Source organism: Adiantum capillus-veneris, chromosome 5 (genome assembly GCF_014529385.1).
Source record: "Adiantum capillus-veneris isolate H3 chromosome 5, ASM1452938v2, whole genome shotgun sequence".
Taxonomy (NCBI): domain Eukaryota; kingdom Viridiplantae; phylum Streptophyta; class Polypodiopsida; order Polypodiales; family Pteridaceae; genus Adiantum; species Adiantum capillus-veneris.
The window spans coordinates 92,326,827-92,343,825 of NC_140935.1; the positions used below are offsets into that span (position 1 = coordinate 92,326,827).

Sequence of the window (16,999 nt, forward strand, 5' to 3'; positions counted from 1 at the left end):
CATTCCTTTAGACATGTGAGCTTTAATGTGAAGAAAGCTCTCGGAGGTTCAATGGAGGGTGCTCCAACTACCCCCCACATCCTCTCAAATGCCTCTTCACGGACTGTTGTATGTGACCTCTGCGTTCAAGTACTCATATGTTGCTTCATGTGAGGTTTCCTCTTCTATATGGTGTGAAGGATTAAGTTGTGGGAACGTGGTCGGCTCCTTTTTAATGGGTTAAAATCATTAGTTTCTCTCATTCCTCTCCTTATTCACCATACTCATGTCCACATAGGACATAATCAAAATTTCATTATCACCAATAAATCACCTTTGTTTTCACCCCCATGCATCTTGACTGACTATGTGCAAGTAATTAAGGCAAGGTCTAGATTGCCCGTGGAAATCAGGTGTTGGTCACCTTGGGGCGGATTCACATGACTCACGTGTTAACAAAATGACAATGTTGTATGCACAAAATACTATTGGCCCATTAATTTTTGAAGAATTCTAAATGGCTTTAGTTGTTAAATATTGCAATTAGGACATGAAATTAAGGTGGGGCTTAGAAGGTTGGTAAAATAATTTTGTAACAAAAATTAGGTGCCTGACTACCCACCTTTAGGAGAATGCAAAGTTGCTCACAATTTCAAGGGAAACTTCCCACTTGTGTGTGTGTGCACGTGTGTGTGTGTGTGAGAGAGAGAGTGTGTGTGTGTGTGTGTGAGAGAGAGAGAGAGAGAGATTTAAATGTGTAGGAGCAATCCCAAGAGACCTTAAAGATCAATCTGATAATCATGAATGACTTCTTACTCAAGAAAGAACTAGGATAACCAATCTACCACACTTGGGTGAGTCAAATATCGATTTGATTGTCGTGAATGACTTGTTGGCACTGCCTGCTTGTAGGTAGTGATATAGGCATGGTGCCTATCAAATCTTGTACACATTTTTTAGAGTTTCTTGTAGGTTATTTTTTGAGCTTCGTAATAAAAATAGCTTACATAAAAAAGGCTTTGCCGATCTTTTTGTCTCTCTCGTCTGCGCTGCCGTTCAAAGCTCTCTCTCTCTCTCTCTCTCATCTACTTTGCCGATCAAAGCAAGCAAGAGCTCTCTCTCTCTCTCTCTCTCTCTCTCTCTCTATTAGGAAGTAGTGCCGTTGTCTGCGCGTTAGTGACGGCCTTGTTACTCAAGAGATAACCAATCTACCACACTTGGGTGATAGAAAGGTTATAATCCTCAAAGACCGACGCGACGGGTGTTGAGCTCAAGACGCGTCACAAAACCTTGCTGGACAAAATACTTAGGACTAAAAAGCCTATCAAAGCCGACCTTTTTCTATCAGGAGTAGCCAAAGCTAGGCCTCGTTCGCAGAGGAGGGCATTCTTGGCTGTACGCGCTCGATCTGCGAACCACCGCAGAGAGGAGCGCCCTGGTATGCTGTCGATCTCTGCGGGTTTCCCAGCTACCTTCTTCTTCACTCTGCGTTTTAGGTCTGGCTTATGCTGTCCCTGTCGACCTGCGCGTTTGTTCGTGTGTATGTGCGCGTGTGTGCATGAGAGAGAGAGAGAGAGAGAGAGAGAGAGAGAGAGAGAGAGAGAGAGAGAGAGAGATTTTCAAGTGTTTTGAGAATGCTACCCTGCAAGACATAGGGTTGATTGTACTGCCATCTGCTTTCCAGGACTGAATGTATTTCTTGATATACTCAAGTATTTAGCTATGGTTTTAAAGACGTAAGAACATAGATATTATATTTTTCTGGTAAGATCATTAATTCATGTCTTACGCTGCGAAGATTTTCAATTTCCAAGATACTACTTGCAAATGATTGGCAGAATTTTTTTGCATAGATCTGTTGGAATTACGGTATCTAAGGTTTCTGGTAGTGGGATGATCAAAGACTGTGTATATTAGACTTACCCAGATGTTGTGCATGCTGTGGTGGCCTGAAACTGCTGGTGCAACGTAGGTTGCCAATTGCTACTCTGTCCAATTTATTTCTTGTGGTCTTAGAGTACTGAAGGATAGGTCAATCAACCTGGCTTTGAATTTGTGATACAGAATTCTGGCTGTTGCTACCTATGCGATGGAGATGTCATGACATGGCTTCTAGATCACCTGGAATTATTTCACAGGGCTTATACAGTCCTCTTTTCATTGTGGGATACCCTTGAGTAAAGAATCGAAATTTCCCTTGAAATTGGAATGAATGGCATGGCTGGAAATGGCCATTTTTACATCAAAGGCTGGTGACTGGCAATTCTCTTTACCCATTTTATGTCAATTTGTAGCGATGGAATGGCCTTTCATAACTTTGCCATTCTTGTTTCCCGTTTTGGCTTTAGCTATTATACCATTTTGTACTATAGGAGCAAAAACTGAGTCTGTCAAAGTTGATAGTATCCTCGATTCCAGCTAGATAAAGGTCTTATCTCTGTGTTCTAATGAAGAACAATATCTAGCTGGAATCATGGATACTATCGGACTTTAGGTCTTAAATGGACATTTGTGCATCTAAAAGGGTTTGAGAAGTAGAATGAGTTGTGATGCCTAATATTATCAGAGTGAAGGTGCTTTTACTTAGTTGGAAGCTGGATTATGTGCTACTATCTGGTTTCCTCCATGTCAACATTAACAGTTTCCTTGTTTACTGTAAAGCGCTTAAGTAGTTATGTTCAATTTTGTGTTTTGTTCTTTTTCTTATTTGATACATGCTTTTGTAAGGTGCAGCGAGGGAAGTTTCCAATCCAGTTCCAATCATGAGCCGCAATCCAAGTTGCACTATTTATGTGGGCAACTTGCCAGGAGATGTTCGCGAGGAAGAAATAGAAGATCTTTTTCACAAGGTCTGTATCGTGTTTCTTGCATTGCCTCAAAAGTGGGGGCCTGTCCTCATTTCCTTTACTGTTTGTGAGTAATTTCGAGCTGAACATTTGTGATCCTTTGTAACAGTATGGGCGCATTGTCGATATTGAATTGAAGCTGCCTCCTAGACCTCCTGGGTTTTGCTTTGTGGAGGTATCTATATGTATTGTTTGTTGGGGGTTGCAGCCCGGTAGTTCAAGTGTTTATCCAGGTTCTGGGCTCAATTCCCAGTGGCCTGCTAAAAAATAGAACTGTAAATCATTAATTGCTTATTTGATATAGTTTGAAGACGCTCGTGATGCTGAAGATGCTATTGAAGGACGGAATGGCTACAAGTATGATGGTAACTATCTTCGGGTAAGCAAGAAATGATGACTTGTGCAAAGTGCGAGTTGTCATCATATTTGCGTAATGGAGGTTGATGCTGTTGACAATTTTTTAATTCCATTCTGGGTGTGTTGGATACTGTAGCATATTTGGACTGCCCTTTCCATTTTGCAGTGTTTGGTTTTCTGATTCACATGGTGTAATAATTTAATGTATTACAGTATTTCAGGATACACACACAATAAGCAGGGTATCAGAGAGTTCACTTTGTTCGTGGGTTTGTGGCATGCCTCCTATTATAAAAACTTGCATATGAGCTCATAGAGAGTAGGTCACTAGTAGAGTAGACTAGGATTAGGGCCATGGTGCTCACATACTAAAACATCTAACATTCGGTTGATGTCTTGAGGATGACATTCAAGCTCAGGTCGCAATTGCTTGTACGATGTCCGTCCCACTTTGGAATGTTATTCCCTTGGTACAAATTGTCAGTGGTGTTCTTCGTGTTCCTTCAGTTGGCTGGTCTGAAAGGATGTTTTGACGTTTTAACTTCCCATTGCTTGATTCTATGTCGCTGGTATTAAATTTTAGGCTCTATGTTACCAGCAAGCAACATTCTGTTCATGCTTTTGTTTTATTATGCTTGAGACCTCTCGGAATTTCGCAGGTTGAGCTCGCTCATGGGGGACGTGGCCCTCCACCAAGTGATAGACATAGCAGTCACAGCAGTGGGCGAGGAGCTCCCATTCCTCGTAGAGCAGAGTTTCGAGGTCTTGAACTACATTTTTGATTTATAAGTTGCTAATTGTGATGTTGATTGTTACATGTAGCGTGCTATGATCAAAATAATTGTGATTGTAATGCAGTGTATGTGTCAAAGCTTCCTCAAACTGCCTCTTGGCAAGATTTAAAGGTTTACTTTCTCGCGTTTATGACCCCAGGTTTTCATGTTGCTGGAACCCTTCAAAGTTCATGTTGTTTCTTGGTGTGCTGCAGGATCATATGAGGAAAGCTGGAGATGTTTCATTTGCTCAAGTGTTCAGAGAAGGGGGTGGTAATTGTTTTGTATACTTTCTTAAGTGTATAATCGATTGACTCTTGTCTGTGCTGCAATCCTCCTTTGCTATTTTTAGCTTGGTGCTATGAGTGCCAGTTTGTTGCTGCCAATTTTTCTAGTTCAATCTGCGGTCGAGGACTGTAGGACATTTTACGATGCCTCTTTCTTGCCCTCATCAACACTCTTAAGAAACACATTCATTAATGTGCATGGTATCATATACATAAGTGTGTGACTTGCAACAAGCAAGTTAATAGAGGCTAAACATGTGGACAACAAGGAGGACGGTAGGAATCGTAGAGAGTCCAATGTCTTTTGTCCTGGTCATTGATCAACAATGCAGATCTCTTCTCTGACCTTATGCTCGGATTGTGCTACAGGTACGGTTGGAATTGTTGACTACACTAATTACGAGGATATGAAATACGCTGTGAGTAATTCACAGCCGGTTGTTATTCTCTCGATATGTATTTTTCAACTGCACCATCTCTTTGTCACATACCTTATCTCTTACTCATATGACATGACATGGTTGGTGTCAGATACGCAAATTGGATGATTCAGAGTTTCGCAACAGATACTCGCGTGCTTTTATTCGGGTAAACATAGACACATTGTTCTTTTCCTGCCAATTATAATTGGCTCTAAGTCAAAGCAGATTGTTTTGGTCATCCGTGACATAAAAGTGCATCATAGAGCTTTTGAATGATGACTACGAGTGAAAGTGCTCAGCTTGAGTTAACTGGTCAAATTGTTAAAACGGCTTGTTTGAAGAGGTATGTTTTATTCAGGTTGGGTTCCAACTCATTGCTAGGAAAGATGGTGTGATAGTGGCTTTGGCAAGGGCTCATCCAGTTGGAGACACTTGTAACAAAGCAAGCTATGGAAGTGGCAGCAAGCTTATCTTTATTTTGCATCAGTTTGTCTCAAGCATTATTGGGCTCTCTTAGGATCTTAAGGACTTTTTGCTACCGGAGATATAAATTGCAAGGCTTGTTTGGGATGTGGCTGGATCCTCTAATCCTGCCAATGTAAGTGCGTAGATTGGGTTGATCTTTGTCAAGTTCTCAAAGTCAGCTAGACAAGCATTGCCTTTTGTTTGTTAGTCAAAGAACTATGGATTTTGGACATGGCATTATTCAAAGCTTTTCTGGGAAAAAGGCATGCTGTAGAGGATATGTCTGTTCTTGACTTGGATGGCCGCTTCAAAAGGACCAGTAATGAACAGGTAACACTGCATGAGCACTATATTTTTTGTTTGTTGCAACAGCCGCTAGATGTTTCTGGACAGCTTCATTTCTTTTGTAAGCCCATGGTAGCCATGCAATTACTATTTGGGATTGCATTGGCTGAGTGGGAATATAGGTAAGCCTTGTGTTGGTCAACACTCTTTTTAACTTCGCATTCTGGTGGGAATACAGAGTTGAGACATTTTCATTGCTTGAACACACTAACAAATTTCTGGGCTCTTCATGTACTAGCACGTGGAGAGCATCTCTTTATGGCTTAGTTGAGTCGCAGTGCTTTTTTCAGTGTGTGGCCTCTGTCTTTAACATAATGGTCACATAGCAAGTCTACCTTCTCTAATGCCAGTTTCTTAGTGATCTGAAGGATGACTGACTCTATGTATGTCATTTTGGTATTAATTGAAATCTAAAATCTGATAAAGTTGTTCAAATGTTGTCTGAGGTATATTGTTAGGTTCATTTGCCAGTTAATAGTTTTAGCCCTTTTTTGGTCAAGAAATTGCAAATCAAGACGACTCAAATTTTTCACATGCAATGTACAGTGCATAGTTTTGTAGTGATACATTTTGGCTACGACATCTGCTCTGTGAATCCTTATGTTGTGACACTAGCTGAGTGAAGATGCTGCTGCATGCCGGAACAATCTCTCTGTGGTTACAAAGATGGTAGACTTTCTGAGGATGTATTAAATTCCTAGCCGTGGTAGTTCGGTGGTGTTAGCTATAGCTTGGATGTTAAACATAGGGAATCTGAATTTAGTAGATATAAAACAGGGGACAACTACCTGCTTTAAAATGCCCCGTTACTGGTTTAGGGTATCCGTCTTATTTGTAACACTTAAAGAGTTGGGTTGAAAGTTGTGTGTATTCATAAGGCATTGGCTGTCTATATTTCTACTAATGAGAAAGTCAGTGCTTGCTTGTTTCGTCAAGTGAGTGACAGATGCAAGAAAGAATGGGTTTGGAAGGCCAACAGCTGGTTATGAAGCTTATGCCTCTTTTCTGTGCTCTCTGGTCAGGTACAAGAAGACAGAGGAAGAGGTAGCTCACGAAGAAGCTACTCCCCGAGGCCTAAACGAAGGTAAGTGTTTTTGAATCTTACAACAGGATGAGAGTAATTGCTGGTTTCAGTTGTTTTCCTCTGGGTCTTCTTGAGAGTAGTGCAGAGACATGATCTGTGTCAATGAACATTGTTTTACAGCCGGTCTTACAGCAGAGGTCCCTCCAGATCACGGTCTAGGTCCAGATCCAAATCCAATGGAAATTCACCAGCTGCCCGTCCTCGTTCTCGCTCTGCCTCAAGGTTAGAAGCTTTTTTTCGGACTGGGTTTATTGTTCTGTTCCATTGCTTTTGCTCTACGGATTCCTCAATAGTGAGCTAACAGTGTTGTATGGTTGTAATTCTGTCTGTATTGTTAGGTCCCGGTCCAAGTCACCAGCTCCTCTGAAGGTAAGTGGTACTGTTGGTTTTGTCAATGGGGTTGAGCGGAATTTAAGGTGGAACGAGGTTTACAATGACTTTATTGTAACAGGTGGCCTCCAAAGCTCCAATCAGCCGCCGCAGCACGAGTCGAAGCCCTTCACGATCACGTTCTCCTTCACATTCACCTGTATGTGATTTGTGGATTATCTTTCATTCCTTTTGCAGTCATGGAGATTGTCCTCAATTTTCTCTCTTTGCCTTAATTGCAGAAGGCCAGCTGATGTTGTGGAGTATCAGTCATAATTTATCTGTGCATGAGCAAACGCCTTAAGTTTTGGTGAGAATCAAAGGACCTCGTGCTTATGCGGCATTGTGATTTGCACCGTTGATTATGGCTATTACTTTTCTCATCTCAAGATTGCTGTGGATATGGAGCACACCTCAGCTACAACGGTTTTGGTTTTTAAGGCTGAATCTATTGGTTGCTTTTAGGTAGCAAACTCTGCTTTTCTTACAAGCAAACTCAACTTTTTTATAAATGATAACTTTTTAGCCTTCACATCCCTGTTAAGGTCACTGGTGACCAGTAGGAATGAGATTGTTTAAAAGCTAGTGCTTATCGTTTATATTTTGATTACGAAATTGGATCATGCTGAAGGAAGACAGAAGCATCTTTCATGAAGTATTCTGTATCGTGAAAGTGCTGTTTTCTCTTTCCTAAATTGAAGTCTAGCTGAAAAGCTTGATGTGGAACAAGTTGGCCTCTCAGCTTTTCCATGGTGCATAAGGACCGATGAACACGTGAAGGATATGGAAGGTACTACTGTTCTTTTTCTTCGACGAATTATGTGAGGACATACATGTGAGTGCTTTTTATGTGGGGTGATAAGAGGAGGGAGGAGGTAAAATGCTTTTTCGCTTGTTAAGTTATTATTGTTTTCCTTGATCGTGCTCTCTCTCTCTCTCTCTCTCTCTCTCTCTCTCTCTCTCTCTCTCTGTGTTTGTGTGTGTGATAAAGGACAGTTGATGCTTGGCTTATTGATGAAGTTGGTCTGAAATGGCCTATTTCATGGAGTCAACAATTTTGGCTCGGGCTTTATTCTAGTCTATAAACTAATCTGTGATTATCATATATTTTCTCTTTTGGGATAGAATCAGATGTTTTGTTTAACTGTGACAAGGTTTTATTCTCAGTAATATGAACTAGAAAATGGTGAATTGTCTATTTATTACTGGGATGATGACCGAGGCCAAGCTTATTAGAATATGGCTAATTTGGTTTAGATATAGACGACCATGTAAGAAATAGATATAGACAACTTATGTAAGGAATGTGAGGATAAGAAGTTGTTTTATCTTTGTGGCAATAGAAAAGCTGTGTTCGAAAGATGAACAAAAATCAAGCTATGTGAAGAGTGCTATACTACATAAGCAGATGGCAGGAGGATGAGGGGGAGAGGAGTAGAGGCATGAGTAGAGGGATGTAGGTGGGTAGGGAGCTTTGCTGTTTGCAGATACTAAGCTTTTTGATAACACATGGATAAGTGAAGGAAGATTTTTGTACAATTTTAATTGTATGCGCTTCTATACAAGCCATGGGAGTGTCTGAGGTGCATAGGGTATGCACCTCTACTGCAGTTGTGTAGTGTGCAAACCCTTTAAGTGAGGTGAAACTTCACATCTGCATGGATCATGCAACAGTGGATTTATGTGGTAGTTTTAATTCTTCCTCTCGGTGAGTATGCTATTTTTGCTTGGTTCCGTACTTTTCTCCTGTAGTAGATGCAATTTTTTGAATAAGATCCCCATTAAACTTCACTGCTAGTGTATGTTAAGTGAATGTGAAGTTAACCACATTATGCTAATCTGCATTAGGCAAGCAATGTACACATCTTTACCTCCACAGAAAATGCATCTGGGCTATCAATTGTCATGAGATCTTTATTGTCTCTTTGCGTCTTGCAAGGATTTTTCATTAAACCTTAAGGAGACATAACTGCCATGTTTGCATGGGAACATCATCAAAGAGCCATTGATGCATAAGGAACTACGCTGCCTTTGCCCTTTCCTTCACCCACCTAGAATTAACCATGTTGGTACATTCAAATGTGGAGACAATGGAGTTCTTGGCTTCACATGGACACCTTTGCTAACTTCCATTTGAGTGGCTAGATAATTATATTTTGGACAAATTGTCTGTGCTTTCATAATTTAAAATGAAAGGTTTTTCAGTTTGCACTTGTTCTGCTGGCCAATGTTTAACATATTTGACACTATTATATGTAAAGTTTAGTTTTTAGACTAAGAATGGAAGTATCACAAAGGTATCTTATGCATCTTGTCTCGTCAATGTAAACATGATTACTTCTCATAATCTTCCATCTCATCAAATGTACCTTAACGAAAGAAATGCATTTCTCACCATTGGAATTGAGTCCACTGACTATAGCAAGACATACTTTCAAGATCCTCGCTAACCAGCTCCAAATGTAGATGGTAACGAGCATCAGCATCAAACTCAGTGGGAAACAATCTTTGAATAAGTTTTGGACCGCAAGTGACATCGTTGAGAGAGAAATAAAAATCACTATGATAGTTGGAATATAAATAATAAACCGTCTATATTGAGCTGCATATGATGGTTTGACATTCAACTCTACCTCTTAGTGCAAGTTCTTGCCAGAAGCAAGTGACGTCCCTTCTTTGCCAGTCGTACATGTCCACTCTAAATACTCAATAGTAACATCATCAATATTAAACCTATAGTAGGAAATGATTTCATAAAAAAAATTCATGTGCATCAACATATCCAACACACTCAACATTACAAAGGACTATTGTCTCGTGAAGTTGTCGAGGACTTTGTTGATATATAGAAGGAGAAGAGTTCTTTGCACTTGATACAAACATTAAATGATTCTTTCTTTGAGGCCTCTGATGCTCTAGGTCTTTGTTTGCGAAGAGTTGAAGTCAAGTTGGTAGAGGTTGGGACCTTGATTTGAAGGTGAAAGAGGGTGATGCTAATCTCACAGAGAGACCGCATGAGCATGCATTCTGGGAAATAAAAGAGCTATTGAAAATGATCAATTGCATAAGGTAAATTCACCTCATTGTATTGAACAATTACTTTAATGGATACATCCTTCTTTCTTCTTTTTGCCAATTGAGCTTCTTGATGAGGACAAGATTGTTGGAAGAATAGGAGGTTCAAAGGGGAAGTCAGTAGAAGGCACACCAAGAAAGGAAAACCATGCCCTCATGCACTACTTGCCAAAGCTTGGCAGACTACTACTATTAAAATATTACCAAGTAATAAGAGATCTTTTAGTCCCCAATCGTATGTATTTGATGATATCCAAAGCTTTATTGCTTTCTTGAAGTCTTCTATATATGTAGTTGACTTGCTTGCTCTCGTAGAATCTTCAGAGATTGATCAAGCCTCGTCCAGACTTCCATATTTTTTGTTGGCTATATCTAGTCTACTCTTCACACTTGTAATTATAAGACAGATTTCCTTCTAGCAGGCCCACATGGCATTTACTTGTATACTATCATGGTTGCTTGGAAATCTCCTACCTTTTGCTCCTCCCATTGGAACATTGGGGAGAACATCTCATGTTTCTTTGGAAAAGTTTGTATCTTTCTCAAATCATAGCTCTCTACTATGGAAGTCCATCTATGATAGCAAGCTTCACTTTTTTTCTATGCATTCATTTGCAAGACTAGTTGGTTTTATAGAGTATGCATACTCAAATGTAAGCAAAGTAATTTGCTAGAATTTTGATCTCTACCTGCAATGTACATATAAGGACATTTTGAAATTGTATTGGGAGATTGAATCCCAAATCATTAGAGAAGAAAAGTAATTAGAAATATAGACGGGGATATTACATATTGACACTTCCATATATAAACACATTTCTAGGCTTCATGTCAACACTCAAGTGCTATTCGATTGTGAAGACACCAATCGTATCAACATGGAGAGGCTTACTTGCATTTTAGCTCTTTATAACATTTGGAATATCTATTTATCCAAGGCTTTGTTCGTTCTCTTAGAACTCCATTTTGGGCACATGTATGAGAAGCAGTAAGGTCTCTTCTAATGCCATGTGTATTAGAGAAACTTTGGAAATCATTAGACACATTTTCTCCACTTAGGAGCTCCAGGGCACATTTTTCCTCACTCTAAGGTCCCCCCCCCCCCCCCCCCCCCCCTTTCTTCCCCGTGCATTGTATATACGTCCATTACTCTAGGGCTAACTCATCTTTCTATTTTCACACTAAGAAATACACTATGGTGTGTGCCTTGAGCTTGTTCATCTTTTCCAAGTTTTTTGTGCATCCTTGCAACCCTAAATCCAACAATTGGTATCAGACCAGGTTACGTCCTCCCGGGCATAGTTGCCATCATCGCCAACACCCCTTGCTCACTTTCTCCGAATGGTTGACCTTTGGTGAGCGTCAACAGGTCAAGTAATACTTTGGGAAACCTGTGGGGCTTGTTATGCTCAAAATTTTGATTCGGGCTTATTTCGGCCTCCATTTCCACTATAGAGAGTATTGCACAAACAATTTTGTCCTTTTGTGATTTTTTAAATTATCAATGCAATGTTTTGTAGAATAGGTCCTTTACAGTCCTCTTCCGGCTGTGCTATATAACACGTGTTAGTCCTACTTCATTTTTCCTCTTTTGGAGCAGTTTGCACATCAAGTACAGTCATTTGCCATGGATGACATCAGTATAGATGTTTTCAAGATGTTTGTTGATGTGGAAGAATGGGATAGGGATAACTACCAAATGTGGGCTTACATGATGATACATGTTCTTGTCTGCCTCCTATGGATACAGGCTCTATTGAGGATGTTGCAGGTTCTAGCAGATCTATTGTAGTTAGAGTTGTCTTGCCTATGGCTGAGCAATCCCGTCGTAATGTAAGAGATGCACATGCTTATGCATTGATTGCATTATCTATGAAGCACACTATTACTCACATTTACTCAAAAAAATCAGCAAAACAGGCTTGGGATACTTTGGCTAGTCTTTATGCAAGGCGCAATGATTGCATTGTTGCGTACAATGATGGAGTCAAAGGTTATGCAAGAGCAAGATGGCATTTTCTTATTGGTATCAAGGATATCAATGAGCAACTCATTTCTGCAGGTGAAGTTATTTCTGACAGTTTACTTGTGCAGACTGTTCTCGATGTGTTGCTAGACTCTTACCAGACCTTTGCAAGTCTTGAAGACTTATGACCCAAGGAAACCCTCAAGCTATTAAGTTTGATGCATTATGCACATTGCTATTATAAGAGTCACTTTCAAGAAATAATAAGGCTAAGTAGCGTGCAATTGAACATGCTTTTGTTGCTGCTCAAAGAGGAGGTGGTAATAGCAATGCAACCACTTCTTGTGGTTCTTTTGTGAGTAGCAGATCACCTGTGTCAAGTGCTTCTGATGGAAGTAACTCGTATGGGAATTTCTATGAAAAGGCAAGAAGAAGATACATTGCCATTATTGTAAGGCTAATGATCATTTGATAAAAAAAGGTTCTAAGTTGAAGGCAAGAAGAAAGAGGCCGAATCTACTGCCGATGCATCTATTTTAAAATCTTTTGGAAATGCAGATTGTGTTGTTGATGTAGATGCAAAGTGGGCATTTATTGTAGAGTGTACTTATGTTTGCTTTGTTGGTAGAAATCTGATATGGTTGCTTCTTTGCCACCTTTTGAAGCACGTTCTAAACATGTTTGTGAAGGCTATATTTTGGGTAAGATGCAATGCTCAAAGTTTTGAAAAGGATGGTTAAACCATGGCTACATGTAGGTTGCAACTTGTGCAAAGTGATGTTGTGCGGCCTCCATCCTTTGGTAATCACCTATACTTCCTGCCTTACATTGATGATTACTCGAAGCATGCATGGGTGTATCCGCTTAAAGCTAAGTCCAAAGTGTTCATTTGTTTCAAACAATTTTTGGTTATAGTTGAAAATATCTCTAAATGTACTATGTGCACCTTCCGTTCTAATCGAGGAGGGGAGTATATGTCTCATGAATTTAATGACTTTCTAGCTAGTTGTGGGATAAAACACCATGTTCAATTCCATATATGCCTCAACAAAATTGTGTTGCTGAAAGAAAAAACAGGTCACTTCCGGAGATGGCACAATGTATAGTTAAGCTTTACACCACATTATTTTCGGCTTGAGGTTATCATGTGTGCTACTTATGTACTTTAACACGTTTCCTACCAAAGCCTTGCATTCTATGACTCCTTATGAAGCATGTAATGATAAGAACCCATCTATTGATCACATGCATGTTTTTGGTTGTTTAGCTTATGCTTTGGTGCCACAAATACAACACAAAAAATTGGATGATAAGGCTATTATATGCATTTTTCTTGGTTATATTCCTGAAAGCCAATGTTATAGGTTATACCATCCAAAAACAAAAAGCATGTTGGTTTCATGAGATGTTGTATTTGTGGAAATTCTATTCAGCCTTTATTATCATGTACTAGAGATAGTAATGTAAGCTCACATGGCATTTATGACACTTTGTTCCCTCCTTTTAATGGTGGAAACTTGAATGTAAGTTCCAATGACCAAACGCACGACATATGGGTTTTTTTTGAAAATGTTACAAATCAACCTATTTCTAATGCGTATGCACATGATGTTCTTGATGTGGAAAGGTCGAATGAAGAGCTAGGGGTATGCCAAAATGGCTAGTGCATACTTTGTGTGACTGTAAATTGGATGCATCTATTCTAGTCGTACTCATTTAGGTTCTCACCATGCATCATATGCATCAAATTGTTATGCTTTGATTGTTTCTAGTTTATGTAATGAAGAGGAACCTCTTTTTTTTGATGAAACACAAAATTCAAAAAATTGGATGCCTGTAATGCATTAGAATTTGATGCACTTATAGAGAATGAAACATGGACTTTATGTAATTTTACTCTTAGTAAAAAGTCATTGATGCGAAATGGATTTACAAGTTAAAACATAAGCCGGATGGTGAGATTGATTGCTACAAGGCTAGACTTGTTGCAAAAGGTTATGTACAACAAAAAGGCACTAAATATAAGGGAAATTTTGCTTCCACTTGTCGTACGACTACTGTTTGTTTTCTATGTGCATTGGCAGCTTACTTTGGATGGAATGTACATCAATTGAACATTGTTACTGCTTTCTTGAATGATGATATATTTGAGGAAGTATATGTAACGCACCCTCGTGGTTTTGTCAAGAAAGTACAAGAAAAGAAAGTGTGCAAATGTAAGAAAGATTTGTATGGGTTGAAGTAGTATCCTTGTGCTTGGTATGAGAAATCTGACACTCAATTGGTCAAATAAGGCTTTCGTAACAGTCCAACCGAAAGCACTTTGTATGTCAAACGTGAGAGTGATGTATTTCTCATTGTTGTTTTGTATGTAGGTGATTTGTTAATTATTGGTCCGAATGAGACACACATTGCTGAATTCAAGGCTCAATTGGATGCCACTTTCAAGCTAAAAGACTTGGAACTTTTACATCATTACTTGGGCATAGAATTTATGGAGGGACTGCTTTGTGTCAAGAAAGGTACATAGACTTGAGGACTGCAAACCTATTGCTACTCCAATAGAAACAAGTTTGAAATGGAGTCTTCATGATGCTAAAGATCTTATATATGTCACCCTTTATCAGACTGTTATTGGATATCTTATTTATGTATGCAATATAAGGTCAAATATTCAGTTTGCAGTTTCACATGTCTTAGATTTATGGATAGCTTTGGGTCTAAGCATTGGTAGGCTCTCAAAACGATCTTTCACTACTTGAGTGGCAGTTTACATCTTGGATTGTCTTATCCCAAGGGGGGATTATTTTTGCAAATTTGCATATCTTTTCAAACTTAGATTGGGCTGGTTTTTATGACACATGTCCACAAGTGGTTTTTGTTTCATGCTCGGTAGTTCATGCATATCGTAGTTGAGCAAGAAGCAACCTAGTGTGGCCACTGCCAGTTGTGAAGCTGAGTACATGGAAACCTTTAGAGCTATGGTTGAGTGTGTATGGATTAGATCGTTATGGATGATTTGGGTTTTGGACAGGACACTACCAACATCATCGACACTCATAGTCAGAGCTCATTGGTAGTTACAAGGAACCTAGTTTTTCATGCTCGCATAAAGCACATTGAGGTGAATTATCACTATGTCAGGGAGAGACTCTGAGCAAGAGAGATCAACTTGGATTATGTGCCAACACAGGACAACCTTGTAGATGTTTACAAAGGCATTGCCTCGTGAGAAGCTCAAAGCTTTTTGCAAAGCTTTGGGCTTGCTTCCCTTTGTGGATTGATCATGTCCTTAGGGCATGGTACTTTCCTATACACTATGTGCCAACTCTCATTCATTACATCGCTCCCAAGGGGGATTTGTTACCATATATGTGGTAGTGATGTGTGTGAACATACTTAGGACTGCCGGGGCACTTTTTCCCTCAGTAGGAGGTTTTCCCCCCATGCATTGTATACACGCCCATCACTCTAGGGTGAACTCATCTTTCTATTTTCACACTAAGCAATACACTCTCTCTTGTCTGCCTTGAGCTTCTTCATCTCCTCAAAGCTGTGCGTGCATCCTTGCAAACATAATTTCAACACACTTAAGATTCTTGTTTAATTGAATTTTATAAATGAAACCCATCTTTCCATGAGAGAAAAGGAATTATCTTTATGCTTTCAAGGATATGTCGAAACTTTGTGACTTGCATCATCTATGAATTGATGAAATACACACCACCACCTAGTGATTTGCTAGGCACATGTCTGCACACATTCGAAGGGACTAGATCTAAGTCATCCATTTGCATCATGACTTGCTCTACCCATGGCCATGTTAGCATCTTAGTGTACTAACAAATAGCTCCCCTCTTGACTCACGAACTATGGCACCACTGCCACACACCATATGGTGGTTCCCATGACTTTGACATAAAGGACGGTGTTGGTTGTAAGGTACAATGCAATGGTGTAATGTTTATCATGTGCTCACTTCATACAACTCACTCTTTGTTCATGCTACTCCTTATTTCTCACAACATGTTGCTTGTGGCATGGTTATATTGGATTACTTATCTGTGTGTGTGTGTGTGTGTGTGTGTGTGTGTCTCATAGAGCAAAGTAACATTTGAAAGTCATGACATTCTTGGGGAATTAAGTCTAAAATTTATTATGCTATCAAGCACTCCTTGGTATCATAAGTCACGGGAATTTTACCCAAAGGAGCACGATTTTTTTAGGTTTATCATGATTTGAAGTCTCTCTCGTGCACTAGTAGTACAAATGGAAAGCAAAACCAAATGCTTATTATTGTGGTGGAGTTGAATGGTGCGAGTGTTGAGGCTCAAATTGGGGTTGTTGGGAGGGCCCTCATAGGAGACATGTGAAATGGCATGTGGCAGCACCTTGGGTAGGGCATCTTTTGCCTCCTTGAAAGGCTGCTTGCCACATGCGCTTCGTTGACACTCCACACTCCACCTGCCTGATACATCTCTTTCTCTCTCTCTCTCTCTCTCTCTCTCTCTCTCTCTCTCTCTCTCTCTCTCTCTCTCTCTCTTTGTGTGTGTGTGTGTGTGTGTGTGTGTATCCAAAATGTTGAAGCCTACTCCGATACCCATTATTAAGTACAAATTTAGAAATGCATGGAGGATGGAGAATATAAAGGAGAAGCTCAATAGCGCACAACACAATAAGTAGTATTTTTGAAGGTGCTAATACATTGGTAAGAATGATGGGTGTATATTCAAGCCATGAGATTTTTTTTGTTTTTTGTGTGTGGCCATACTCACAATTGTGAGTGGAGAGAATTTATGTTAACTTGAAAAGAGTACAATTACCCTCAAGCACTGCATGTGCCTCAAGGGGGAAATGATTCCTCTTGCCTTCTTAACATGATGAGCTCAGTGTTCAGATGCACAATGTCATCAAATTGAGCCACAACCAATTTTGCCTCAAAGACCTGAAGGTTCCTAGACTTCCAAACCTGATTAAGGTAACAAAATCTGTTGATTTGGGTGCACACCATAATGGCTTGGCTTTGAAAAG

The 16,999-nt window shown here is 39.7% G+C and overlaps 1 protein-coding gene across 6 annotated transcripts; it reads left to right on the forward strand.

Moving 5' to 3' along the window:
* Positions 1-1,285: 1,285 nt before the first annotated feature.
* LOC147457732 (serine/arginine-rich splicing factor SR34A-like) lies at positions 1,286-7,582 on the forward strand. Of its 6 annotated transcripts, none has more exons than XM_086512554.1 (14): positions 1,286-1,417; positions 2,707-2,828; positions 2,935-3,000; positions 3,130-3,204; positions 3,842-3,944; positions 4,041-4,087; positions 4,171-4,228; positions 4,612-4,661; positions 4,774-4,830; positions 6,497-6,558; positions 6,679-6,780; positions 6,897-6,927; positions 7,010-7,087; positions 7,170-7,582. In XM_086512554.1, exons 2-14 carry the CDS (start codon positions 2,742-2,744, stop codon positions 7,179-7,181), a joined length of 828 nt encoding a protein of 275 aa, XP_086368680.1. In that variant the 5' UTR covers positions 1,286-1,417; positions 2,707-2,741; the 3' UTR covers positions 7,182-7,582. The 6 variants fall into 6 exon arrangements, 5 of the variants coding, with proteins under 5 accessions (XP_086368680.1, XP_086368679.1, XP_086368681.1 ...); XM_086512553.1 differs by having other exon boundaries at positions 1,287-1,417; positions 2,713-2,828; XM_086512551.1 differs by having other exon boundaries at positions 1,316-1,475; positions 2,713-2,828.
* Positions 7,583-16,999: the final 9,417 nt, after the last annotated feature.

Bases quoted from the DNA above. Each gene is read 5' to 3' on its own strand.
- LOC147457732 (XM_086512554.1), top strand. From the start codon at position 2,742: ATGAGCCGCAATCCAAGTTGCACTATTTATGTGGGCAACTTGCCAGGA. The intron at 4,831-6,496 runs GTAAACATAGAC...CTCTCTGGTCAG, and splicing joins ACTCGCGTGCTTTTATTCGG to GTACAAGAAGACAGAGGAAG. The intron at 6,781-6,896 runs GTTAGAAGCTTT...CTGTATTGTTAG, and splicing joins CGTTCTCGCTCTGCCTCAAG to GTCCCGGTCCAAGTCACCAG.